This window comes from Mus pahari, chromosome 21, assembly GCF_900095145.1.
Source record: "Mus pahari chromosome 21, PAHARI_EIJ_v1.1, whole genome shotgun sequence".
Taxonomy (NCBI): Eukaryota; Metazoa; Chordata; class Mammalia; order Rodentia; family Muridae; genus Mus; species Mus pahari.
This window is the reverse complement of record NC_034610.1, coordinates 24,613,874-24,641,196: the sequence shown is the minus strand read 5'-3', so window position 1 is coordinate 24,641,196 and position 27,323 is coordinate 24,613,874. Positions and strand designations below refer to the sequence as shown.

Here is a 27,323-nt window from a genome sequence, read left to right as displayed (position 1 = left end):
TACTGGGTGCGCGTCCTTCCCGAGACTGGAGCGAGGGGCTCCCTTCGGGGGTCTTTCACCAAGCACGTTCTGGGGGCAGAGGGGATTGGGTGCTCCCTGTGTGATGGAATGACTACTTTCACCACTACAGGAGCAGGTTCCCCTCATTCTCATCACAGTTAACACTCGTGACACACAAACTGGCACAGTTGTGAGCCCAGCACCCAGGAGGCAGAGGTGGGAGGAGACAAAGGGCAAAGTCTCCCTCGGTTACACAGTTCGGGGCCAGCTTGGGCTACTTTAAATGGTCCCAAGGGTGTTAAAAAAAAAAAAAAGAATGTGTGGAAAAAGATGGCAGGCAAAAAGCACTGCCTGCTTCCAGAGGTCCTTGTTGGAGTTTGTCAAAAGACCCTCACTCACAAAGACCACAGAGACCACCATCGCTGCAATTGCATAAGGATTTTTATTATTCCAACATGTTGGGGACTCCCCTCTCAGCACGCAGGCCAGAGGAGAGACCCAGAACAAAGAAAGAACACACTTTTTATACCTTGTAGATATGAGCAACAGGGTAGCTGTCTTATTCTAATTGGTGCAGCAAGTAACCTTTCCAGGCATTAGTTGGTTTCTAGTGACAACCTCTGGCCTAGCAACTCACTTTGCTTGCCCCCATGGTGGGTTACCATGATTTGATCAGCAAAGCAATAGTGCATTTTGTACTTATAGGTCAGCTATTGATGTGCCAGAAAACTTTGTCAGCAAGCTTAAGGCAGTGTGTGGTTTATCTTGGAATTCAATCTGAGGCAGGGTTTCCAAGGGCTGTTATCTGTGTTATAGAACAGCTAACCTTGCTCCGACAGCTATGGTCATCATGACCTCTTAGTCAGTCCTCTCAGATGGGGAAGGGGCCGGGTGGTATTGAACTGTTGACCTTGCTTACATTGGCAGGGAAAGGGAAAATTCCTCAAGCAGCAGGGGGAAGGGAAAAGCTTCTGCAAACAGCGTTGGTGCACATTAGCCAAACTAAAAATTACATTTCTTCAGTCTTGAGTTCAATTCCCAGCAACCACATGGTGGCTCACAACCATCTGTAATGGGATCTGATGCCCTCTTCTGGTGCATCTGAAGACAGCAACAGTGTACTCACCTAAATAAAATAAATTTTTAAAAAAAGTTTTTAAATAAAGAGGAGGGGTGTGCCAGGCTCTCATTAATCATTGCTTGTCCACAAGCCTGAGGTAGGAAGCAGAAAACACCCTCCCAGTGGCAGACAAAAGAAAAAACTCCCAAGAATGAAAACAGAACAGCAAGAGCCCTCCAGGTGCGGCCCTGAACTTGAGCTCTCGGGCTGAGGGCTGCTGGCAGTCTATCAGGGACAGTGACCCTCCTGAAGGCAGGCTGTGAGCTGCCTGTGTTTACCTGGGAGACCATCAGGGAGCAGGAGACAAAGTAACCACATGGAGCCCAGCTGAGCAACTGCAGGTTTATACATTTTATTTCCAAGAAATGACATCTTGTTTTCATAAAAAGGTAAGCCAGACTCTCAAAATGCAGGCCATCTTCCACACAGCCACAGGAGACACACCCAGATGTCAAGAGGGTGCATGAGGTATCAAAAACAATCAACAAATTAAACACAGAACTCAACTCATTTAACACGCAGTCAGGCGGTCCGAGGGAGTCCCAGCAGCACATTAGAGGGTGGTGGCAGCAGGGCCAGCATGACGGAAGGCCAGTGGCACAGACTTCCTAACTCAGTCTGCAGTGCATGGCTTCCAGATGACGTCCAGAGCAGCCTCAGGGAAGCCTCTAGAACACACCAAGCTGCCATCCCCCTAGAGTCTCTCACATGTCCTTGCAGCGTGACCTTCATGACAGTCTCTTTGCTTTGAAGAGAAAGAGAAATGTGAAGGAGAAGCCCGTGTTTCACTCGCTCACAGCCCCGTCCATCTCTGCCATCTTTGCCTGTTCTCCACAGCCACTAGAGTAAAGGGAGAAAGGAAGCTAGGCTCTGGTGGCTGCGCTGTGCGCTGTGGAGTGACGGGGACGCCCAGGCAGCCTCCAGCAACAAGAGGATCCCGCTTGAGCCAGCAGGTCTTCCCCTTCACACAGGCTCAGGAGTCGCTACTCTCCGCACTAGACCATGTATATTTAAATGTGAGGTGGGCCTACATTCAAGGTCATCCCACTGCCTCTACTTGAACACCTGGTCCTCTTGACTGTCTATGGACAGAAGAGGACTCACATCGCTTGGGAAAGCCGGTCTTCTCAGCTGGGGAAGCGTCCCTGGGTGCTTCCAAACAGATGGCAGCTTCTGATGACATGGCAAAGAGCTCTCACTACAGGTCACTGTCAGGGAACAGCTCTCATATCTGTTTACAGAAGGCAGCGTCTGCAATCACAAGGACTACAGACTGGCAAGAAGCCTGAGGTGCCAGTACTTTCTGGGTCACTAGTTCATGGAGTCTACATAGCCTCAGAGCTGATCGCCACAGCACAGTCCTTTCTCCACCAGTTCCTGTGATGCAACTACTATACACACCCTGGATGCAGGCACTCCCACGGGTGTGTGAGCCGGCAGGGAGACAGATGTCTGTGCATTGAGAGTGGAGATTGGTCAACCTTGAGTGTCTCTCCTCAGCTGTCCGCCTGGTTCTTTGAGACAGTCTTTCTTTCACCATGGCCTGAGGCCCACTGAGGAAGTTCCCAGCAAGTCTCAAGGGCATGCCCGTCTCCGCTACCCTACGCTGGGATTTTAAGTGCTACCATGCACTTAAGGACTTGGGTTCTCATCTTGTGAGCACTCTGCCATCCCCCAGCCTTCCTGCCATCTCAAACTGTATTTGAGCTCTCAATAAGGAGGAAAAGAGAAAGGAATTCAAGAAGACAACTCTTACTTTAATGAAGAAACCAGAAAAATGTGTCCGGTAACATCTGGGAACTCTTACCCAGCAATAATTTTGCAAAGCATAAATTTTTTAAAAAGTCAAAAACAAGCAGGGCAGTAGTGGCACACGCCTTTAATCCCAGCACTTGGGAGGCAGAGGCAGGCAGATTTCTGAGTTCGAGGCCAGCCTGGTCTACAGGATGAGTTTCAGGACAGCCAGAGCTATACAGAGAAACCCTGTCTCAAAAAAAAACCAAAAAAAAAAAAAAAAAAAAACAAACCAAAAAAACCCCCAAAAAACCCAAAACCGTCCATCTGGGCATGGTGGCTCTAGGGGAGGCTGAGGCAGGTGGATCTCTTGTGAGGTTAGCTTGGTCTACACAGCAGACCCTCCATAAACAACCCCAGTCCTTGAGTGCAAGCTTGCTGAGCCGTTTCCTTGGGCACACAGTCCACACCCTACACATTGATTTCGTGTGAACAGCAGTCTTTCAGGACAGGGCTCAGAGTGTCTGTGATCTAACACTCTCCCCGGTGGGTTCTTTACTAGATACCACCTGACTGTCACTAACCCACCAGCAACCCTTTCAAGGCTGACTTCCAAGAAAAGAGATGGGCAACATCAGATACACTTCCAGGGGAGCGGAGAGACCTGTTTGGAGTCCGGGACCCTTGCTGTTTCTCTACACCACCTTCCTTGAGCTAAACAGGGGGGGCTGAAGTCACAGGCAAGGTGGATCTTCCTAGGGGCCTTCAACTCTGGGACAGCCCGTCTCACAGACACACGGTGCCTTCTTCCACATACATTCATCAAGAGCTTCAACTTAGTGTTACAATAGCAAGGGAACAGGGGTGGGGGAGGAGGGGTGGGAGGATGCAGTCTGTAGGAGCCAGAGCTGAGAAAAAACAATTCACCTCCAGATCTTTAGGTTTCCTATGCCTCTCCTCCCAGGCTGGGCGAGGACCCCTACCCTCCAGCTGTCTCCAGCCCCGCTTCCTTCAATTCTGAAACTTAGGGGAGTTGAGCACAGCACCTCAAGCCTAAGATCCCAACACTTGGGGAGTCCTGAGGGAGGACGGCTGGGAGTTTCAGGCTGGCCTGGAGTCAGACTCTCAAACCCACCCTACAACCACCACAAAACCAGGAGGAAAAGAGGAGGAGAGGGCTGGGGAGATGGCTCAGTGGGTAAGAGCACTGACTGCTCTTCCAAAGGTTCTGAGTTCAATTCCCAGCAACCACAAGGTGGTTCACAACCATCTGTAATGGGATTTGACGCTGCAGTGTACTCATATACATAAAATAAATAGATAAACCTTTAAAAAAAAAAAACTCTTTAAAAAAAACTGTTCCCTGGCACTGGAGAGATCCTTCACTGTTTAAGAGTGTTTGCTGCTCTTGGAGAGAGCCCAGTTTCAGTTCCCAGTACCCACGATGGTCGGCTCATAGCCATCTGTAACTCAAGTTCTGGGGCATCTTATACTCTCTTAGGGCCTCCATGGGCATTGCATGCAAATACAGTCATCCAGACATGCATGAATACACATTAAATAAATAAACACTAAAAAAAAAAGAGGAGGCGAGACTGTCGCTGGGGAAACAGTGTGAACATACTTGTGAACTAGTTAATTTATGGGGAGCACAGAAAACAGGGGAGGGAGAATCTGACAAGAATGCCCCAGCTGCAAGGCATGCTTCTTTAATCCTGCTTTAGTCCCACTCCTAGTACTCCATCCACCCCACACACAGCTAACCAGTCAGGAGGTACTGCTTCCACTGGGACCTGAACCTACAGACACCCAGCAGTCAGGGAAGCGGAGGAAAGCCCTGCTCTTGGAGAGCACAGGACATTTGTGAGAATCAATCAAAGCCTTGCCTGATTGCAGAGCCTGCGCTCTTTGTTTATTCGCTTGGTTTATTGTATTTATGCACATGGGTGTTTTACCTACACATATATGCGCACCATGAGCACTCTTGGTGCCTAAAACAGCCAAAACACGTCAGATCCCTTTGGATTGGAATTACAGGCAGTCATAAGCCAGCATGTGGGTGCTGGGAATTGAACGCAGCTCCTCTGGAAGAGCAGAAAGTGCTCTTGACCACTGAAACTCTCTTCCATTCCAGATCCTAAGTTCTTTTTAAAAATTCCCATGCACTAAGGAATAAACCAGCTTTCAAATGGCACCAGAACACTCAAAGAGAGCTGGTATTTTAATTTAAAATTTTCTCTGACCCCCACACTGCAGCCCAACAATGCTGCTGGTGGCTCTGGTACATCTTTCCCTAAATCGAGGCGCAGAGCCGCCTTCTAGACAGGTCTAGAGAACGTCACAGAGCTGCACTTGCACTGACAACTGACTGCCACCCGTGCTGTGAGCAGGGTGTGCATCAGGACACTGTTTCCTCAACAGTCACTCCTCTTGCCAGAGGTGCCCAGGGATAACCTGCTCAGCCTCTGCAGAGAAGGGAGGAGGGACTGGGGTCCTTAGTCTATGCAAGTGACTCTCCGTAAGAGGTCAGGGGCGGACTTGGGCTCTTCCAGTCATCAGCTGAAGAACAACATAGGCTGACCAAAGAAACTCTCCTAGGCATCCCACCCTGACCCAGACAACACACTTCCGCTCAAAAGTCATAGCCTGCTCCTCATCTAACCTGGCTCCCAGGATGACAGAAGCAAGCCTTCTCCTCCACTGGCAGGCCCCTCCCAGTTTTGGCTATTCTGCAAACACGTGCCATGTCCTCGGTTTGGAAAGCAAGCATCCAGAAAGCCGTAAGGCTTGGCATAAACATGGCTTCCTCTACAGGACCCTCTCTCATGTCCACCTGCCCAGACCTGCGTAAGCGGTCCTTCCTTCAGGTGAGCCTGAGAGGAGGAGATGTTAGCTCTCTTCCCGGGGCTAGTGTCATGTTCCTATGGAAATACAGGTGGAAATGAAGAGCACCGGGCTTCTGCCAGAACCAAGGGCAGAGGTAAAACTTATGGAGACTCTAAACCGAGCAAAACACTCTAGCAGGTCTCAGGAAAGCAGCAAGCACCCATGTCAGGGGTCAGCTCACACTCCTAGCCAGGAGCCCTTCCTGCTCAGCATCCACAGCACCCAGTCCAGTCTCATACTATGGATGCACATGTGTCAGCAACAGATTCCTGTCCCTACCTGGAAAAGCTGGTTCCCATAGGGCCAGGGGAGCAGAACCCCACAAACAGCACTCGACTGCTATGACCAACATCTGACCTCTATGCTGCCCAGCTCAGGAGTACAACCAGGTCACACACACAGTGGTCACGTGACAGCATCACAGACAGGAGCTGAGTTAATTTCCAATTCCCAGAAGGTAGCGACACCCTGACTCTTGTGCCATGGCTCTGCGCAATAACCAGCACTACCCAGTAGTTTCCTTGTTTCGCACCGAGAATCTTCTGCTGCAACACGAAGGAGTGGCTTTCTGCAGCATTAACACAGCAAGCCCCAAGTGCAGCAGCATCACTTAAACCAGCAGTTCTCAACCTGTGGGCACGACCCCCAAAGACCACCAGAAACAGGTATTTACATTGTGATTCATAACAGTAGCAAACGTACAGATGGTTATGAAGTAGTAATCAAATTAATTCTATGGTTGGCAGTCACAACAAGAGGGACTACTTTAAAGGGTTGCAGCATTAGGGATGTTGAGAACCACTGACTTAAATGGACAGATGTTCACTAGGAGGGACAGTTCAGGAACACTCGCCATCCCTTCCCCAATCCTTTCACCTCAAGTCCCCTGATTGGAGATGTGTTATCAAACCCACCAGGACCCAATGATGTGTGTGTGTGTGTGTGTGTGTGTGTGTGTGTGTGTGTGTGTGTGAATAGTGGTGCTAGGGACTTTAACTGACTACACCCCAGCCCTAAGCCCTTACAGAGCTTATGTACTTATTTCCCTAGGTGAATCTCCAGAGTACACACACCCACCCATCTCTAACTGGCCAGCTGCCTTTAGCAACAGCACCACCTGGTGTGCAGACGGCAAACCATCTGACTGTTTCCCAGCCCAGCTTTTTGTTCCAGGGAGCAAGTGGGGACACACCTACCAGGTGGAGCTCAAACAAGAGAGACTAACTCTAATTCGGTTCTTTCCTATGTAGGCTACCTGAACTCTGCAGATATTCCCATTTCTCCTGCCTGTATTCCAAAAACATCTACTAAACTCTATTGTCCAATGTCACCCTGTAAAAACACCTGCTGTCGCTAAGTAAGGAAGCCCTTTGTCAGGGAGTTCAGAGCCACTCACCTCTCCGTTCCCTAATAAGGACACTTCTTCTTTCCTTCACGTCTGAGCTTAGGTTATCCACCATCTTACTAATGCAGTTGTCCAGAACCAGGGAGCTGGTTCTGGACTCAATGTCCTTTCGACAAATGGGACACTCCACTTTCCGTTTCATCCATTCACTGATACAGAAGGAGCAGAAACTGTGAGCACAGTTCAGGGTGACAGCCTGCAATGTGAAAGGGACACTCTTACTTTCTCAAAGCACAACAGAGTGAGTCTCCAAGGCCCACAGGCAGGCTCACCACAGCCCCGCCTCACAGAGGTGCTGGCTCTGCTCCGCTCCAATGGGCTCCCCTCAGGCTGGCTCACCACTCAGTTCTGCCTCCCTTTTCTCCCCTCCCACCTCGAGCTTCCACAGTCCTGAGCAATGCTGAGTTTCTCCACAGGAGAGAATCATCGACTAGAGACTATGCAGGGAACCATGACTTGTAGCCAAAGTGACTCCAGTCAAAGACCTGGTCTTCCTGCAGGAGGCTGACACAGCCCATCTCCCTAGGGGCTGCCTAGGGACAGGAGGCTCTGCACACAAATCTTCCTTTCCAAGGGTGTAAAAAAGAATAAACCCACCTGCTACTCAACTGCATAAGCCTAACACTTATCATAAAATGAATTGGTCACAAATGGTACAAAAAGTATGAAAATTAAAACAGCTGGTGTGATACCATGGCCAAGTCACAAACGGTAGCCTAGGAAACAGGTGTCTGCTTTTCAAAAGGACCCCCAAAGCCATGAGATAGATTCATCCTGGTGCCTGATACCCACAGTGACCACACAATCAAAGCCACACCACAAGTCACAGGGCGCACCGTGCCCATCCAGAGGGAAGGAATGGCACAGCAGTGGGCAGTTTTACTCCGACACTTCAAACCCTCAGGCTCTGTGGCCCCCAGGACTTCACTGCAGTTAGACGTTAACTGTGCACACGAGTACCTAAGGAGGGACAGCACGGTGAGGATGCGTCTATCTCGTCTTCAGAAGCATCCCCTGGTGCCCGAGGCAGGTACGCTGGGGTGGGGTTGGGGGTGAGCCTCTGCTCATACTTAACTCGATAAAGTACTCCGAGCAGATAATGCACTGGAGCTCGTTCTCCAGCACGTCATTCATGTGGCTAAGAACTTCCTCCTTCTGCGCTTGGACCTTGTCCTTTTCTTCCTGCAAAGACACACCGGTCACAGGGAAGCCGCAGAATGCAGGACAGGCTGGGAGCAAGGCTGGCGGAGCGCGGTGGGAACTCTCCCTGTGGGTACCCTTCCCCAAGAGCTGCCTCCTGACACAGAAGCTGGCTCCCTGCCCTGCCTTGCCCTGCCCTCTCTGTGTGCTCAATGCTAACCTGCTAACAGTGATGCCCCGAGGTCGCTAGGAGGATGGGCAGGGCAGGGTGAGTGGCTTAGAACCAAGGCTGCAAGGGCTGGCTCTGCTCTCCTCCCTTGTGAAGACAGTGAGAAGTGTCAGCTGCGGGTCAAAATCACGGCCTCGCCAGCCTCCAGCCACACCTGCCAGGGCCTTCCAGGATGCCTAGGCCTGCAGCGCTTGGAAAGACACATTGCTGTTGCTTGCTAGCTGCCTGATTCAGTGTTTTTGCTGCAGCGGCCTGGAGGGACTAAAACCCTACTTTCTCAGGATCTGCGTTCTATGCAATTTGTTCCTTTCCACGAACAGACAAGGTGGGGGCTTGGTACTAGCAAGTCACAACCTGAGTACTAAAAACTTTTCCCCAAAACTATAGTTTCACAGGACAAGAGAGGCAGAGCACTCTAGAGGCAGGGCCTGTGTGAGCGTGCAGTCCCTGGTGTAGTTAGGACAGAAGAATACCCTTCCCCCCTACCCCCATCCCCCATCCACGGCTGGAAACAAGCCCAGCCCCCCCCCCCACGCTCGCCACCTCCTGCTTCTGTTCCCCTCTATCCCCAAGATCAGGACACCCGTAGACTGTTAGGAAAGACCCTATGCTCTTTAAGTTGAAGAACATTAGTTATGCCTTCATCCCCCAAACAGGAAGCAACAGGAGTCCAAGACAAAGAGGAAAAGCCACTCAGCCCACATCTGAGCAGTTGGCTCTTTTTGTCTTTTTCTCTTCTAATCAAGACTACTCACACAGAGGGGTGAGATGGAGGCTAAAGCCATGATCTCTGAGGTGCTTTTTCTTTGTTTTATGTACATGGGTATTCTGTATGTATGACTGTGCACATGTACGCGCACTGGTGGAGAGGCTGGAGCCCCAGGTTTTCTAAAACTAGAGTTATAGATAGCTGTGAGCCACCATATGGGGTGCTGGGACTTGAACCTCTGGAAAAGCAACAAGTGTTCTTAACCACTGAGCCATCTCTTCAGACCACTGTAAAAATTTTTAAGTTCCTCAGTTTTAAAATATGTGGTAAAGCAAAATGATAGCAACTTGGGAGTTGGAAACAGGATTAAGAGTTTAAAGTAGAGGCAGAGCTGGGCTGGAGAGATGGCTCAGTGAGTAACAGCATTGGCTGCTCTCCAAGAGGACCTGAGTTCAAGTCTTAGTACCCACATGGAGGCTCACCACTGTCTGTAACTCCAGTTCAAGGGAATCCAACACCTTCTTCTGGCCTGTTGAGGTACTACATACATATGTGTACATATCCAAGCAAAGTTCTTTTTTTTTTTTTTAAAGATTTATTTTATTATATGTAAGTACACTGTAGCTGTCTTCAGACACTCCTGAAGAGGGAGTCAGATCTTGTTACAGATGGTTATGAGCCACCATGTGGTTGCTGGGATTTGAACTCCAGACCTTTGGAAGAGCAGTCGGGTGCTCTTACCCACTGAGCCATCTCACCAGCCCCGCAAAGTTCTTTTATATATATTTTAAGAGAGAAAATGAGTTCAATGTCATATTAGCTACAGAGTAAGATTGAAGCCAACCTGGACTATGAGATCCCACCTCAAAAAAAAAAAAAAAAAAAGGAACTGTCAGATGCTGGAGCCGGGCGTAGGTGGTACACAACAGGGACCCTAACAGACTACTGGCTGGCAGGGTTATACAGTAAAATCCTGGGAGCTTTCTCAGGATGCCTGAGGCCCTGGACATCCCTAGCAAATACACACCCCTACCCCAAAATAAAAGGTACTGATTTCACTAAGGACAGGGACATCGAATCTGCCAGGGAGAAGGTGTCTTCCTTTCTGTCCTCAGCTCCAGCTCTGACCCCGAGTAGGGCGAGATACCGTCTGACGTAAGACACATTCCAGGTTAGAAACTACAACCCGAGGCCCTGAACTTGTACGTACATTCAAACATCACATGAGTCCTCCTGAGTATATTACTGTATGGGTACACAAGCTTAAAGAAAAACGTCTCACTTACACACCTGGGGCCCTGCCTCCTAGGAAAGAACTGGGTCTGAGAAGACTGGACTTGCGGTGCTGGGTGGCTCCCGACGGAGCAGAGAAGAGCTGCCCTCTGGGAAGGAGGCGGAAGCACAGGGCCGGCCTCGCAGGCCCCAGTGTTCTGACACTCAGGCCGTTTCCCTTACTCTTATTACTGGTCTGTCCCTGGGAGGCACTGATGTTTGCAACATATAATTTAAGAATTCTACTGATCTGATGGGGAGACAGACAGCTTCTAATGTAGACAGACAAAGGCTAGCATACAGGGTCCAAAGAAGGAGAGGGACGCTGCCTCTGTAGTTACAGTGAGTAACTACAGATTATCTCCCTGAGGTAAGGAGCAACTGTCTGCATTCACCACAGCAACCATGCACTCTACAGAACACTGGCTACACGCAGTATAGCCTCTGTCCTCTATCCCGTACCTTGGTCCGCTCCAATTCTTTGTTCTTGGCTTGAATGATTTTCTCAAAGTCCTTCTTGCTGCGATTCAGTTCTTCCATTAGAGCCCGATGCTACAGAAACAGCAGGTAAGCTGTCAGGATGAGCTGCGTCCCAACCCTCCTGTTAGCCATACACCTTTGCTTCCTCCCTCTGCTCGGTTAGGGACCAGTGATGACAATTTCAAAAATAGCCTTCTTTTATTCAGGATGGACCGCTCAGGACAGGGGGGAGGGGACAGCAGATCCATTAGTCTTTTGGAACTAACCCGGCCAGTGTCACCTACATCACTCTGGTGTCACTGTGACTATGGGTTCTACAGTTCTTCTAGCAGTCTGAAAAAGAGAGTATCTTCAGAGGGGTCATCCACACCAGTACAAGCACGATGTCAGACGATGTCACAAAGTATGCCCTGATACCACTTCAGACTGATGTGTGACTGCATGACCAAGCCTCGAGACACGTGTTAGAGCAGGCACGGTGCCGGAGCTACAAGAGAGCAGAAAACCCCAGGCCTTCCTCACAGTGAGGCAAAGCCTGACTCTCTCTGGCCAGTGAGGTAGAGTATCTAAGCATTAGTTTAAAAACACTAGGAAGCCAGTGCGCTGGCTCACTGGGTAGAGGCATTTGCAGTGCAGCCTGCAGACCTGAGTTTGACTTCTGGAGTCCATATGGAGGAGGGGGGAACCCACTCCCCAAAGCTCCTGTGGTACACAAGCACCCATGGTCACACACAACGTTTTTACAAATGTTTTTCAAGATCTGTCTTTATTTACTGTGTGTGTGAGTATAAGCTATATGTATTCACGTGACCTGGGAGGCAGAAGACGGTGTCCAGTCTCTGGAAGCTGGAGTTAAAGGGGCTGTAAGCTGTCTTGAGTGCTGGCAACCAAGTCTCCAGCCCCATGTAAATGCTTGTACACACCCGTACACACACACACACACACACACACACACACACACACACACACACACACACACAGAGTAAAATAAACATATATTTAAATACCCAAATGGGAACAATGCCTATCCTTTCAAATCATGAAGTAGATAAGCTCAAAAAAATAAAATCCAAATAGAATTTTCACCTAATTATTTCTGAAGCCATTTATGTGTCTGCCCACAAGCACACCCAGGCAGGCAGGCCCCCTCTCACATAACTGTTAGTACTGGTAAGGCTGGTAGGTCTGTAATAAGCAAAAAGAGAGATAACCCTGAACAAATTATATGTAAGCTACTCACTGCTCAATGAGGCTTTAACCACCTCGCTAACCTTTTCGGCTGAAATTCCACCAAATTAACGATCACAATCAAGGCTCAAAGATGAAGCAAGTTTTTGTTGTTGTTTTTTGAGTCAGGGTCTCACTATGCAGAGCTGGCTAGTCGTGAACTCAAGAGATGTACCTCCCTCTGCTTCCGAGTACTTAGGTTAAAGGTGTGTGCTGCCATACCCAACTGGAGCAAGTTTTAAAGGTATAAGGAGCACATAAAAGGCAGTCAAGTAAAGAAGCCCTAGGGTTCAGTGGCATAAACCACTGGTGGGTCTGTTGGAGAACTTCACGCCAGAAGGAGCACTATTCTGTTAATAGAGTTTTTTTTTAGACGAGAACCCTCTTGAATGGTTTCTGGATGCCACAGTGTAGAGATGGTGAGGTACACGGGTTCTCTGGGGCCCTAAGGTCCAGGCATGGCTAACCACTGCCCACTGCTGCCTTCACTAATCTGGAAGTAGAGCCCCCATCCCAGAGAGCGTCTACAGGCTCTTCTGTTATCACCAGGCGCCTTGATGAAGCCGTAAGCTTCCACGCTGAGATCTGGTGTGTATCTGTGAGCCTCCAAGTCTCTAGCCTGATGGTGTGAGCATCTGGCACCTGTTCTGTTGGCAGCCTGGCGGTAACACAGACAAGTGGCTCAGAGGCAGAGGCAGCTAATGGCCATGTGCTGCCTGGCTGCTCCCCACTCACAACCACCACAGCCTCTGGAAGGAAGGGGGAGAGATTACGTTACCTCCTGCAGGGCCTGCACCAGCTGTTGCTTCAGGTCACACTCTCCTCCCTCTTTCTCCAAACCCTGAAAAGCCAAAACGAAATGGAAGGTTTCTGCAGTAAAGGGGGTAAGAAAACAAAACCTTGGAGCAGTCATGACAAGGAACACGGGGCAGGAAGCGGCACGAAGACCCCAGTTTACTTCAAACTGCTCTCAGCAAGGGACATGAACAGTATTATCTGCTCCACTACCGTCACCCGCCTCAGGAGTGGGCTTCAGGCAGCTCTCAAGCACCACAGAATGACAGTCTAAGTTGCTTTTATTGCTATAATACTCAAATAAATGGAGTCTGAGAACAGCCACAAACATCCAAACTCAGATACATCCCCAAGGCTGGCCCCACAATGTTTCCCTGTCTTGTCCCTCCGCACTGCCCACCCTCTCCAGGCACTCTGCCCTGGCCTGAGCCTCTGCTGCCTTTCCACCAGCAGCCACACAGGCCGGCAGCCGGCCGGGCCGGCGTCTTCCAGGCAGTCTCTGTTCTTGCTGCCTTAGGGATTTACTACCTACAGGGTGGGGGTTTCGACTCATTCGGAATTTGATGTGCCAACCATTCTTCCAGTGTGCTAGCTAATAGGGAGCATAAATTACTTTTTTTTTTTTTTTTGGGGGTCTGTAATTCTGCTGTAATGAATTGTAACACCTGATGTGCAGGATATCTGACATAAAGATGCCTTTGTCCCCTCTGTCCCTTCAAGGCCCAGCATACAGTAATAAATATTTGTTAACTCTTTTTTTTGGGGGGGGGGGGTTCCGNGGGGGTCTTACAAACCTTCTTACCTCCACACAGCTGGCATTTAATAGGACCTTCTGCTCTGAGACATAAAGATGCCTTTGTCCCCTCTGTCCCTTCAAGGCCCAGCATACAGTAATAAATATTTGTTAACTCTTTTTTTTGGGGGGGGGGGGTTCCGAGACAGGGTTTCTCTGTGTAGCCCTGGCTGTCCTGAACTCCCTTTGTAGACCAGGCTGGCCTCGAACTCAGAAATCTGTCTGCCTCTGCCTCCCGAGTGCTGAAATTAAAGGCGTGTGCCACCACCGCCCGGCTCATAAATTACTTAATGATTTAAAAAATTGGGTTTTTAATACCAAGCAGAATTCCAAACCCAATGTCAGGCCAGGCTACCGTGAGGGCAGAGGGAGCTGAGCTACCAGGCAGCATCAGGCATGCTTCTCAACTAGTCTCTTCTGCCTTTAACCTTATGGCCCAGAAAAGATTTCACAGTTGCCCTTTAGCACAGAGTAGCCACGGATATTAATCCCAGGCACACTCTCCCCTCTGACCCACTATCCTTCAAAGAGAATTCTGCTCAGTGATGGCGTGATACCCTACACAGAAAGAGTCTCACCCTCTGTTAACTTATAGTGGTCTGGGCTGAACAAGGGGAGCAGAAGCTATGTACACCCAGCAAGCATGCCCTACGGCACCTATGTAATCCATGGCTTTTGCTAACCCTACCAGCTCAAGGAGATAGCAGAGGTTAGAAAACAGAGGGTAAGCTCTTCAGAAACAAGTCAGCCCCACTCCAGGCTGTCCCCTGCCCAGAGACCCAAGCAAGGTAAAAAACCACCTTTGCACTTCAGCTGTGACTGGGTCTTTTGGTTTTAAGTCAACAATAGGGAATTCCTGACATTCGCCATTACCTGAGCAGCTGGGGTGGGACCCGCACGGTTCCTGCCACCAGGGAACTGACATTTTAAGCAGGAACAGCCTGAAGCTTTATGCAAGAGCTTATCAGCAAAGTAAATGATTTTGAGTTGAGGACACATTTGGTCCACTCAGGTACTTCCTTCTTTTACCTTCCAGGAGGGGACAGCGGCTTGTCATTCAGCCTCCGTGGCACTCTGATTGATCAGGACAGAAACAAAACCATTTTCTGCTGCTGCCACCCACTCCCCAGGGGAGCCAGAGCTAATCGCAGCACCAGTGTGTTGTCATGTACAGACAGGGTACCTGGCTGACCTGCACCTGCTCTGACAACAAAGGAGCCCGAGGACACAGTCGGCTGGCACCCTAACTGGTGCCCAGCTGTCCCCAGGCTGGCTGCTCAGTCACCTTGCTCACCTGGGCAGCCTGCCTGGCTCCTGACCTCACCAGTGTGCTGAAACCCCAATCCTTCCCAAGCTCCACCCCCACTCTGTCTCCTGCACTTTGCATTCAGTCCCTGTGTCACAGAAAACTCTAGGCAGGAGCTCACGAAGGGCCTGCCCGCCCGAGGGCGCCCTGCCTCCTGCCTCTGAGGTACCTGGAGGTAATGTTCCTCCTCCTGGAAAGTCTTCTCCAGCTGCTCCACTCTGGCCTGCTGCTGAGCCTGCTCTGCATACAGCTGAGACTGTAAGTCTCGCAGCTCCTTCTCCATCCTTACGATCTTCTTTGAGCTCCCCTTCCGAGTCTGCCTCTTGACGTTCAGGACAGCTATCTGCTTCTCCTGCATCTGCGTTCTCAGCGTTAGCATCCTGGACATGGTCGCCTTAAACAGCTCTAAGCCGCTCTGTGACGCTGACGGGCTGCAGGCCTTCTGCTTCTTAGGGCAGAGTTCGAGGACCTTTGGAAGAGCAGAGCAAGCATGAGGCCCTGCGGCCCTCTCACTCGCCTCCAGAGAAGTCACTGCGGGACACACGCATCCCAAGGGCTGACTCGCTGCGTCACCTTTGCCATGCAACTTCTCTGGCTCAACGGGTTTACTGGAGACGTTAGCCAGTGGGCATCTGAGATCTGAGGTGCCCTCGGCTGGAAGACTCTCTAACCCAGCCGAACTGAATTTCCTCTTAGTTCTCAAGCCTTTATGTTTTTCCGTTCTCTGGTCATTCTTCAGGGCAAGGCAGGGAGCCAGACTCTCCCAGTCTTCTTCAGTGACTTCGTATTCATACTCCGCCGTCTCCCTGTTTTCCAGCGGCACTCCGAGCTGGATATGGTCTCCCTTATGGATGCAATAACCCTGTAATGGTGCCAGACGTTCTCTGTTCAGCCAAACACCATTCAGACTCTGGGGTGAAAAGAAAGGAAAACAAAGTAAGCTCACGATTTCCCTCCTCTTAATGGAATCTCTCTCTTGCTGCTGCAAAACCTTCTGCCTCTTCAGAAGGAAAACCCTGCCTTCCCACCAGGGAGGTGGGCTTTGAGGTCTCCTACGCTCCAGGTGCGTTCAGTGTGACAGCCTCTCCCTACTGCAGTGGGACATTCAGTGTGACAGTCTCTCCCTACTGCAGTGGTAGGACATTCAGTGTGACAGCCTCTCCCTACTGCCTGTGGGTCAAGATGTAGACCTCTTTGGCTCCTCCCGCACCATGCCTCCCTACCTGCCGCTGTGATCCCCACCACAATGACAATGGACTAAGCCTCTGAAAGTGTAAGCCAGTCCCAATGAAGTGTTTCCTTTATAAGAGTCGCTGTGGTCATGGTGTCCCTTCACAGCAATGAAAACCCCAAGTAAGACAGCAGGTAAAGACACCAAGGACAAAATAGATATAAAAACAGCTTTTAGCAGCTATTCGTGGGGCAAACAGGACAAGAACACAGCTAAGAATGGAATCCTACGGCACAGCAAAGGGTGCCATGTGGAGGCGGGTTAGCTAAATGGAGATGACAAGCCCGGAGACAGACTTCAGAGCTAACCAGATACTGGGAGGACTCTAACACTGGGAAAGGGTAGAGATTAAACTCACTGCTGAACTGACACGAAGACTGACATTTATAGTCTATTTTTTAGGTTAGCAATCTGTTAAAAGTATCAAGTCAATATTTTAAATATCTTGAACAAAGAACAGTATGCAATGTTAATGGATAAATCATAAATGTACAGCTTGATGAAGAATCACAAAGTATACACCTCAGCCCTCCCTACAATGTGGCTTTAAAAGCACATCACAGCATCCAAGGAACCTGCCCCTCCTTCCCTCACAAGGGACTAGGACCTCGGCACAATGGCTTCACCCGGTTCTGACCACCATACAAATCACACTCTTCTGTTGTCAGGTGTGTGCGCATGAGCACCGAGTGTTTTCCTCAGGCGCTCCGCACTCTGTGTGTGTACGTTCTGTCACACTCTTCTGTTGTCAGGTGTGTGCGCATGAGCACCGAGTGTTTTCCTCAGGCGCTCCGCACTCTGCGTGTGTACGTTCTGTGTATATGTATGTCTGTGTTCCATGTGCATACCGGCGTCCATGGAGGTCAGAAGAGAGTATCAGACTCCTGAGACCCAGAGCTGCGGACAGTGGTGAGCCACCACATCCATGCTGGGAATCGGGTCCACTGTAAGAGTAGTAGGCGTTCTTAACTAGAGCCATCTCTGCAGCACCCTTTTCCCTTAAGATTGTTATTTTGCCGTTTGCTTTTGTTTTCCAAGTCATGGTTTCTCTGTGGAGCCCTGGCTGTCCTGGAACTCACTCTGTAGACCAGGCTGGCCTCGAACTCAGAGATCCTCCTGCCTCTGCTTCCTGAGTACTGGGACTAAAGGTGTGCACCTCTGCTTGCCGCCTGGCTTTCTTTTGCTTTTATTTTTATTTTCTGTAGCTCTGACTGACCTAAAAAACTGCTTTGTAGACCAGCTGGCCTGAAATTCACAAAGATCTGCCTGCTTCTGCCTCCCCAGTGCTAAAAAGGGCACGTTTGAGTGCAAATACCTACGGAGGTCAGAGGATTCTCAGCACTGGAAGTACAGGTGATGCACCTGAGTGGGTGCTGGGCACTGAACCCAGGCCTTCTGAGGGCAAGAGCATGGCCTCTCACCACTAGAGCTCAGCAATCAGGCTGACTGATGAGACAGTGAGTTTTAGAAATCCCTCTCTACCCGCTCGCCTCCACAGCTCTGGATTTAGACACACACAGATTTCTACATGGAGATCTGAAGTCAGGTCTGCATGCCTGTCTTGCAATCTCCCTAACCCCTTACTTTGTTTCTTTGAGACAGCATCTGGCTATATAACCCAGGTTAGTGTGGGAGTCGGAATCTCCCGCCCCATCGCATCGCCCAGTTCTGGGGCTACAGGCAAATATTAGCATGTGTGGCAACTTGCTGCGACACCTTTTCACTCAGTGTCACAATTCTAAGACTCAGCCATGGTCAGCACAGTAGTGTGCACTGCAGAGCTACACCGTAGAAATATTTATCCATTCTACTGTGGGTGGGCATCACAAACATTTCCTACAGACAGAAACTCACACACACACACACACACACACACACACACACACCCCGGGATGAGTAACAGACTGTCACACTATCTGTGCCTACTGGCCTTCCCTCTGAAGGAGAAAGTGTCCTTGTCCCTCATGCTAGCTGGTACCCAGTGTCACCAGTCTCATTTAGCCACTTTATAGAATGTGTGCTGGTATTCCCTTGTGGTTTGGATTTGAATTTCCCCGAGCAATGAATTAAACAACTTCTCATGGGTGGTGGGAATTCAATACACTCTTTTGTGATGTCCCTGTTTTCATTATTTTAGAAACTGGGTTATATCTGTATTCTGGAAAAACCCAATTTGGAATTCTGTACACACATGCACAGGCATCACCAACTGTGTGAATATACAGCAATCACTTCCACCTTGGGCTCATCTTTTTCTTAATGGTGTCTTTTGAGGAACAGAAATGTCTTAATATTATTATACTACATCCAATATTTTTAAGCCCCCTCCCCCTGGTATGGGACAGGGTCTCACAGCTGCTGCTCTGGGGATTCATCTCTGCCTCTCCTCTTCCTGTTGGAGCACAGGGATCATAGACATGCGATAGATAGCTTACAGCTTTAACATGGGTCCTGGGGAACCAAACTCAGGTCTTCATGCTCGTGTGGCAAGTGCTTTACCTGCTGAGCCATGCCCTCGGCCCATCATCTGAATTCTGCAGAGGTATGCCAGACGGCAGAGGTGGCTCAGTACTTAAAAGCACCGCTGCTCTGGCAGAGGACCCAGGTTCAATTCCCAACCCATAAGATGGCTCACAACCATCTGTGACTGCAAATCCAGGGAATCTGTTTCCCTCAGGCTTCAATCTGTTTCAATCTGGCTTCCACAGGCACTGCAGGAATGTAGTCCACAGACATACGTGCAGACAAAGCACCCATACACAAAATAAAACATGTCTGATAAAGGCCATGGGTTGCTGTTGATGCTAGCAGACTTGAAGCTCAGCCACAGAACACGCACTCACAGGACTTGAGATGCCAGATCCTATCACACAAAGGTAGAAGTCACCAAGTAGCAGATGATCTGTGGCTAACCTGGTCTACATAACAAGTTCCCCCCCCACCCCATCTTTTAAAAAAAAAAACCCCAATCCATGGCCCGTTTCCACTGTCCCTCGGGGTGCATGCTGGGACACCTTCCCTGTTTCCTCATTCCAGGGCTTTGTAAGTGTCCTACCAAACCAGTGACTGTAAGCTGGATTTAAAGGGAACTGAAGCGATGGCTTGCTCCTTTTCCAGACAAGCCTAGATCCTCTGGAAACTTCCAGTGCCTACACGGGGCATCTCCCAACTGCCTGTAACTCCAGCTCTGGAGAACCCAAACCTGTCTTCTAGCCTCAAGCACCTGATACAAATGTACATAAAAGACACATGGAAATAATACAAAAAAAAAAAAAAATCTAAAAAAGATGGTTAAAGCAGAAAAATCCTGGGCTGGAGAGATGGCTCAGTGGTTAAGAGCATCACACGTCTCCTGCTCAGTTCCCAGAATGCACAGAGTGGCCCACGGCTTCAACTCCAATTCCAGAGGGATCTGGCACCACTGGTCTGGGCTGGCAAATGCACGGACATTCACATATTGTCCCTCCCCCAAAGCACACATACGCAAAGATAATATACAATTCTTAAAAGTCCACACAACTCAATAGAAGCCATTAGGCTTGTGTGAGCTCTTGTACCTCGTTGTCCATAATGGTCCACTGTCCCTCAGGATTCTGCTTCAGAACACAGTGGCTTCGGGAAATCATCAGAGGGCACACTTTTGATATCAGCTGGTATGTGACACTAAATCCCCGTCCTATGGTCACCTGCAAGACAAAGGCAGTGAGTATAGTGTGAGACACAATCCTTCACTATGCTAACAGGGGAGGTTCTTTGCAGTCTTACCAACCAGCTGCAACCTGCGGACCCTAAACTGTTCATCTGCTTTCCTCCTCCTCCTTCCCCCTCTCCTCTGCTGCAACCACATAGAAAAAAGCTAGATGTGATAAGAGAACACTTAAGAGTTAACAGTAAGCCGGGCGTGGTGGCGCACGCCTTTAATCCCAGCACTTGGGAGGAAGAGGCAGGCAGATTTCTGAGTTCGAGGCCAGCCTGGTCTACACAGTGAGTTCCAGGACAGTCAGGGCTACACAGAGAAACCCTGTCTCGAAAAACAACAATAACAACAGAGTTAACCATGGAGGGCTGGCGAGAAAGCTGGGTAGTTAAGAGCACTGGCTGTTCTCCCACAAGACCAAGTTTGTTTTCACAACAGCCACATGGTGGCTTATAACCATCCATAATTCTAATTGCAGCAAATCCGATGCCTTCTTCTGCCCATACCCCCACCCCAGGCACCAGACATGTGTGTGTACAACACACACACAACCAAAACAATCATACACGTTAAGTAATACTCAAAAAATAAAAAAAGAGCTAATATAAACTCTCGGGCTAGTACAACCCGAAAGGTCATTTATTCCTACCATCGGTGAGATGGGAGCCACATTACCACCACCGCATCTGAGCACTGCCTTTATACACACATTCTCAGTAAATCTTTTCAGTTGGCCCTGGTTCTGCCCTAGCTTCATCAAGAAATCTCCAATCCCCTTCTACAGTTGTGAAGTATCTCTGGAGCCACCGTTCCTGCCCTGCACTCCTAGCCTGAGTTTGAATGTGTCATCTCAAAAGGTCTGAGAGGGCTCCTGGTTCATTGTTATAGCTGTTGTATTAAGAGAAACACATTTAAGGTCTTAGGGATATTTGGAAGTGAAGCAACTCAAAGTCAAATTGCGGGTTACAAGGTGGAGGCTTTCCAGAGTGTTCCCTGTTCTGCTTGAGACGGTTCTCCAAGCAGTTCTCTCTCGCTTCTACAAGGGCATGTATCAGCTTCCCAGTTCTAGGCATGGTTACCAGTGTATGTGTGGCACCAGCTGTCACAGCGCTCCAGTACACAGCCATGTTATCCTTGGCCTGAGAATGGCATTTTTTTTTTTTTTAATTTTTAAAATTTTATTACCTTTATTTTATGTGCATTGGTGTTTTGCATGCATATATGTCTATGTGAGAGTGTCAGATCTTGGAGTTACAGTTGTGAGCTGCCATGTGGGTGCTGGGATTTGAACCCCAGTCCTCTGGAATAGTAGTCAAGTGTCCGTAATCACTGAGCCATCTCTCCATCCCCATGACTATATTGACTATATTTCTTGATCCTCCTCTCCCAAGACAACTATACTGTGTCTCTTTATATACCTGATTAGCTGGCAAATGTGCATTCAAATGCAGGACCTATAGCTGACTTCGTTCATTGTCATCTTGTTAGTTCAGCTTGTCATACTGCCTTGGTAAGGCTTCTTTTACCTTTTTGATCTGCCACCAGACAGACAGACAGACAGACAGACAGACATGATGTTCCTTTTAGCTGTAGATTCCCAGGAAACTGATATGGCAGTTGATATTGTGCCTTCAGTCAAGATGTGCCCAAAATAAAGTTAAATGGGGACTGGAGAGGTGCTCAGTGGCCAAGAGCTCATGACTCCAAATCCAGACTCAGTGCCCTCTTCTGACCTCTGCAGCACCTGTACACAGTGGGGTATACACTCTGCAGAGTCTAGCTAGTAGCCTGCAACTAAAGTCCTTGAGTCCTGGGTCCATGCTTCCCCACCAGAACAGCTTGAGTTTCTGTAGAAGACAGAAATGAAGCTCAGATTCCCATCGGCCACACTTCCCGGTACCCCTGTCTGATCACAACCGCGTGAGGGAAGGAAATAAGGTTCTTCTGAGATTCAGCTCCTACTTTCTTCTTTTCTGTGCTTAAGCCATCTCTTTTTGTTTATTTGTTTGGTTTTTTTTTCAAGACAGGGTTTCTCTGTGTAGCCCTGGCTGGCCTCGAACTCAGAAATCTTTTGAGAACTCAGAAATCTTTTGACTGACCTATACAGTGACCTTAGCAGAAAACAGTCAAGGTTGTGGTTTTTCTCTTTTCCTCTTTGTTTCAGACAGGGTCTCACTACATAGCCTTCACTGGTCTGAACTCTCTCTGTAGACCAGGGTGGCCTGGAACTCAGAGAACCTCCTGCCTCTGCCTCCTGGGGTCTGGGATTAAAGGCGTGGATGGTCTGTGGTTTTCTACAACATGCCTTCGTTCCTCCTCTTGTAAATCCTTCAGAATGATATCTTCAGGCTCCTTAAAGACCAGCGGCAGCTCTAGCCTAGTTTAATTAGTTGCTTTTAAACTCTTCATAATGGACACGATCATCGAGCTAGACCTCGGCTGAGAACACGGAAGCCACCTTTGATTCCGTGTCCTTCATTCCCGAGTCCTACTGTACCTAGTCCTAGTCTTGGGGTCATTTCTGCCCTGGGTCTCTCCACTGCCCTCTCTCAGTCCACCCAGCCAGGGTTTTCAGCACCCGAGTCTTTCTCTTCCCATAGCAGCTGAAGAGGGAACACGGAAAAAAAGGTTAGATCATCATCTCTCTTCTTCAACACCCACCTAAACGCTGCAGTCGAGCCCAGGGCCTTTTCATATATACTGACCTCTCTGCTTAAAATGCTCTTTCCTGCCGGGCCTGGTGGCGCACGCCTTTAATCCCAGCACTCGGGAGGCAGAGGCAGGCGGATTTCTGAGTTCGAGGCCAGCCTGGTCTCCAAGTGAGTTCCAGGGCAGTCAGGGCTACACAGAGAAACCCTGTCTCGAAAAACCAAAAAAAAAAAAAAAAAAAAAAAAAAGAACAGCCGGGGGTGGTGGCGCACGCCTTTAATCCCAGCACTCGGGAGGCAGAGGCAGGCGGATTTCTGAGTTCGAGGCCAGCCTGGTCTCCAAAGTGAGTTCCAGGACAGCCAGGGCTATACAGAGAAACCCTGTCTTGAAAAACCAAAAAAAAAAAAAAAAAAAAGAAAAAAGAAAAAAAGTTCTTCCCTCAGAACTGTAAGCTCCTCTTCACCCCCTCAGGGCCTATGCTAACTACACTCACCTAAGAATGGTAAGGCACAGTTCATGTTACTCGCATACACTTAGTACAGCCCTGAAGTGCCTCACTGTACCATCCATCCGCCCTCACTGCTTCCTAGAGTATGAACTGCATCTGGCACTGCTTTCCGACACACTGTGCAGCAGGTACTTGAGAACACAGGGGTGCTGCCCAAACCCTGTGTGGTGAAAAACCCCTAGAACCTTAGCACTTAGGAGGTGGAGACAGGAAGAGGATGCCCACCTGCCTATAGAATAGTCCAGAGTCCAAAATGGGTGATGTCTTGTTTTATATCAGGAGCCAACAAGATAGATCAGTGGGTAAAGGCACTGGCCACCAAGCCTGACAGCCTGAGTTCAACATCTTGGCCCACATGGTAGGAGAGAACGAACTCCTGGAAGTTGTCCTCTGACCTGTACGTATACACCGTATACACTGCAGCATGCAGACAACCATACCCACACAACTTTTTCAAATGGAGTCTGTCCAGGGTTGAGGACTAGCATGGTGATGGGTGAGGGGTGTTTGGGGATCTGTACCGTTCCTGTCCACTAACAACTGCTATCTCTGGTAGCAAGTGTAATTAATTAGTGTAGGCCCTGAGGGGGTGAGGCTGGGAAGAGGAGCCTACAGTTCTGAGCAACTGCAGAGGAAGTATTCCATATTTCATTTGACACGATGGGAGACAGCCTGTCTGCCATCAGAGCAGAAGAACATCTTGTTCTGAGTCCTCCCCCTTTCCCTGTCCTGGCCTTCACACTGCTTCCATTTTGGCACCACCCCCCCCCCCCCAGTAGCTGCTCTCCCTCCAGCCTTTAGCACAGACAGGGATCTAGACATGTCCTTCCTGACTGCGTCACCAGCCCTGTCCTCCTCTGGAGGGCCCTGATGCTGAGAGAACCAGTACACACTCCAGAGCCATCCCACCCCTTCCCCTTCCCCACTCAGGATAGTCATGGAAACCAAACACAAGGGAAGCAGGCAGCAGGCAGCAGGCATCCCGCACAGCTGTTCCCTACAGGCCTGCAAGTGGCTCGCTCACCTGCAATCAATCAATCCCTGTGCCATTTGTGCTTACACCACTCTCCAGATGGGTTCAGGAAGCTTAAAGACAAATAATTAACTAAAAGATTCCCTTCGGTGTGATATGAAGATGTGTACCATGAAGCTTTGAGGGGAACTGGAAAGGCAGGAGCCAACCTGCTTTAGCTGTTATGATTGGCTGATACCAGGCGCACCCCTCAAAACCTTATGCAAACCCACCTGGGCTATCACCTGAGAGCCACAGTCAGCTCTCATCCAGGCTCTGAGTCAAACTCTATACACTCTGCAGGCTATGCTCCAAAGGCTGCCAGCAACCTGACTTTGCAGGTCACCAGGCCGGCTTCCCTTACACACAGGCCCCAAGGCCCTCAGTCTTCAGCTTTCTCTTGGTTTGTCTGGGTCTTGCCCCACAGATCGATGGACAGTACAGAACGTGTTCAAGAGTGCATTACAGTCGGTCCTCTTGCCCTCATTACTCCAGGGCTGCCGAGCTAGCCATGAGTAATAGATTAGTCCACAGAACTGAGTCTCAATGAGTAAGTCAACACTTAAGTTTCCCCTATAGGGTTGTGAGAGACTAGTAAGTGCTCAGGGACCAGATTAAGTAATGCAGATGAAAAACAAATCAAAACAAAACAAAACTTATAGGTAAAAATAAACAGTCCTCTAATGTGTAATTTAAAGCAGGACCTGCTCTAAAATATCGCTAAATAAGCCACACCTTGGCCCACCCAGACGTTCTCAGGCTCCTTCACTGTGTAAATTCTATTTCCCTGGTTCAAACCATAAGTCCCTACATTCGTCTCTCAACTGAGAATATACAGCTTATCAGAAAAATCTAACCTTACCAATTCATTGACTTTAACTTATATGATGTTTCAGGGTTACTATTTTTGCAAGGAAACACCATGACCAAAAAGCAAGTTGGGAAAGAAAGGGTATGTTTTTTTTTCAGCTTATACTTCTGAACTGCAGTCCCTCATCAAAGAAAGTCAGGACAGGAACTCACACAGGCAGGAGCCTGGAGGCAGGAGCTGATGCAGAGGCCATGGAGGGAGCTGCTGACTGGCTTGCTCAGCCTGCTTTCTTATAGAACCCAGGTGTGACAGCCAAGGGACAACCCCACACATAATAGGCTGGACCCTCCGCTATCAATCACCAATTAAGAAAATGCCTTACAGCCGGATCTTATGGAGACATTTGCTCAATTAAGGTTACCTCCTTTCAGAGGACTCTGGTTTGTGTGCCAAGCTGACAAAAGGCCAGCCAGCACACAGAACCAACATTCAGTACTGTACAGACTTTCCCAAACCTTAAGGATTCTACATTGCAAGCGCATCCCTGACCCAGTTCTGCTTCCAGAGCAGTCTGCAAGGATACACAGCCCACCCCAGCACCTCTCCCCCACTTAGGACTGCTCCTCCCCCTTTGTCTTTGTTTCTAATTTTGCGTTTGTGGAGCTGAAGATACAGCTCATTTGGTAGAGTCCTTGCCTTCCAAGTTCCGAGACCCTGCGTTCAATCCCCAGCACCCGCCCTTTAAGCCAGCCCTATTAACTATGGCGAGCAGTTTCTGGAGAGAAGGCTGACAGTCTGACCCACTTCAGGAATGCAACCGTGGCCCACCCCGACGCTCCGATTCCCCTCGGAGATGGAATGGAAGACCTTTATTTTTAGCATTACAGTTCGAGGGGCTTGGGCACGCTACCCTTAAACCCGCGATCACACTTCAAATCAACTCCAGAGAGTCCACGCCCTCCGCAGCCATCTTCAGACTCCCTGGACAGGTTCGCCACTCCTAGGAGTCAGTGGGGACGCCTCTGCCTCAGTTTCCCCGTCTCCGATAGACCCTTAACGGGGACCGTGCCTGCTCTCGACCCCATCCTTCTCCTGGCTGCGAGGCCCGCGTCCGTTACAGCGGCTCCGGCACGGGCCCCGCTCCCGCGCAGCCGCCCTCCTGCTCGGGCCTCAAGCCGCGGCCTCGCCTGGCCTCGCGGCCCCGGCCTCCGGGCCCTGAGGTGGCCGGAGCCCGCTGCCTCGGCGCCTCCCCGCCTCCCCGCCGGCCGGGTGTGCGCGGCGCCGCTCCTCAGCCTTCCCCCGGCTCCCGCCGCTCGCCAGGCCGCTCGCCCTCACCTCAGTCCCAGCCTCCAGCTGCAGCCACTCGCGGTCCATCCCCAGCCGCCGCAAGCACCAGCTCCGGCGGGCCGCGAGCTGCCCCGAGACCAAGGGGTCGGGCTCGCCCATAGCCCGATCGGCACCGGGGCAGCGCTCAGCAACCAGGCAGGCTCCAGCCGGGGCTCCGGCCGCCTCCGAGGCGCCTCTCGCGCACCATACCCAAACACCAGACAGAAGCAATCGCCCAGGCCGTGCGCGTGCGCAGCAGGGAGGCGGCGGCCGCGGCGGGCGGGAAAGTGCGCAGGACCAGCCTCACGCCTGCTGCGGACAACGCCGTAAAACACAGAGTTTTAGGGCTTGGAGGATGGCGCAACGAGTAAAGCTGCTTGCTGCCAAGCGTGGAGACGAGAGTTCGATGCTCAGGTTTCACCTACATTGTGGTTGGGGAAAACTGACCAATTTCAAATTGGCCTCCACATGCGCACCCTAGCGGGTGTGTGTGTGTGTGTGTGTGTGTGTGTACAGGAATAAACACTTAAAAATTATATTTGATAACAGAAACACTCTCTTTCCTTGGGTTCGTGAGTATTGTACTCAATCATTATTTTATTTTATTTTATTTTATTTTATTTTATTTTATTTTATTTTATTTTTCGAGACAGGGTTTCTCTGTATAGCCCTGGCTGTCCTGGAACTCACTCTGTAGACCAGGCTGGCCTCAAACTCAGAAATCCGCCTGCCTCTGCCTCCCAAGTGCTGGGATTAAAGGCGTGCGCCACCACCGCCCGGCGTACTCAATCATTATTATTGTGTATAATAATGACTATTTCCCAATACCTTCTTTCCTCTCTGCGCTCTCCAAAGCCACGACCCCAGATCCAGCAGCCATGAACTGGAACCTCTTATTTCTATCCCACCCCTTTTTTCTTTGGCAGAGTGTGGTGGAGGATGAGGAATTCAAGGGCATCTACCGCTATACAATGAGTTAGAGGCCAGCCTGGG

At 49.8% G+C, this 27,323-nt stretch overlaps 1 protein-coding gene across 2 annotated transcripts; it reads right to left on the bottom strand.

Annotated features, from left to right (window-relative positions):
- Positions 1 to 1,146: 1,146 nt before the first annotated feature.
- Positions 1,147 to 26,518, bottom strand: Rnf8 (ring finger protein 8). 2 transcript variants are annotated; one of them, XM_029532778.1, is made up of 8 exons: positions 26,340 to 26,518; positions 19,885 to 20,013; positions 15,266 to 16,006; positions 12,981 to 13,043; positions 10,958 to 11,047; positions 8,220 to 8,327; positions 7,137 to 7,341; positions 1,147 to 1,865 (listed from the first exon to the last, which is right to left on the bottom strand). In XM_029532778.1, the coding sequence occupies exons 1-8, from the start codon at positions 26,448 to 26,450 to the stop codon at positions 1,849 to 1,851; spliced, it is 1,464 nt and encodes a 487-aa protein (XP_029388638.1). In that variant the 5' UTR covers positions 26,451 to 26,518; the 3' UTR covers positions 1,147 to 1,848. The 2 variants fall into 2 exon arrangements, with proteins under 2 accessions (XP_029388638.1, XP_029388637.1); XM_029532777.1 differs by lacking the exon at positions 1,147 to 1,865 and adding an exon at positions 1,891 to 1,960.
- Positions 26,519 to 27,323: the final 805 nt, after the last annotated feature.

Bases quoted from the DNA above. Each gene is read 5' to 3' on its own strand.
- Rnf8 (XM_029532777.1), bottom strand. From the start codon at position 26,450: ATGGGCGAGCCCGACCCCTTGGTCTCGGGGCAGCTCGCGGCCCGCCGG. The intron at 16,007-19,884 runs GTACAAGAGCTC...TTTTCACCCCAG, and splicing joins GGACCATTATGGACAACGAG to AGTCTGAATGGTGTTTGGCT. The intron at 13,044-15,265 runs GTACCTCAGAGG...TTGGCTTTTCAG, and splicing joins AGGAGGAACATTACCTCCAG to GGTTTGGAGAAAGAGGGAGG.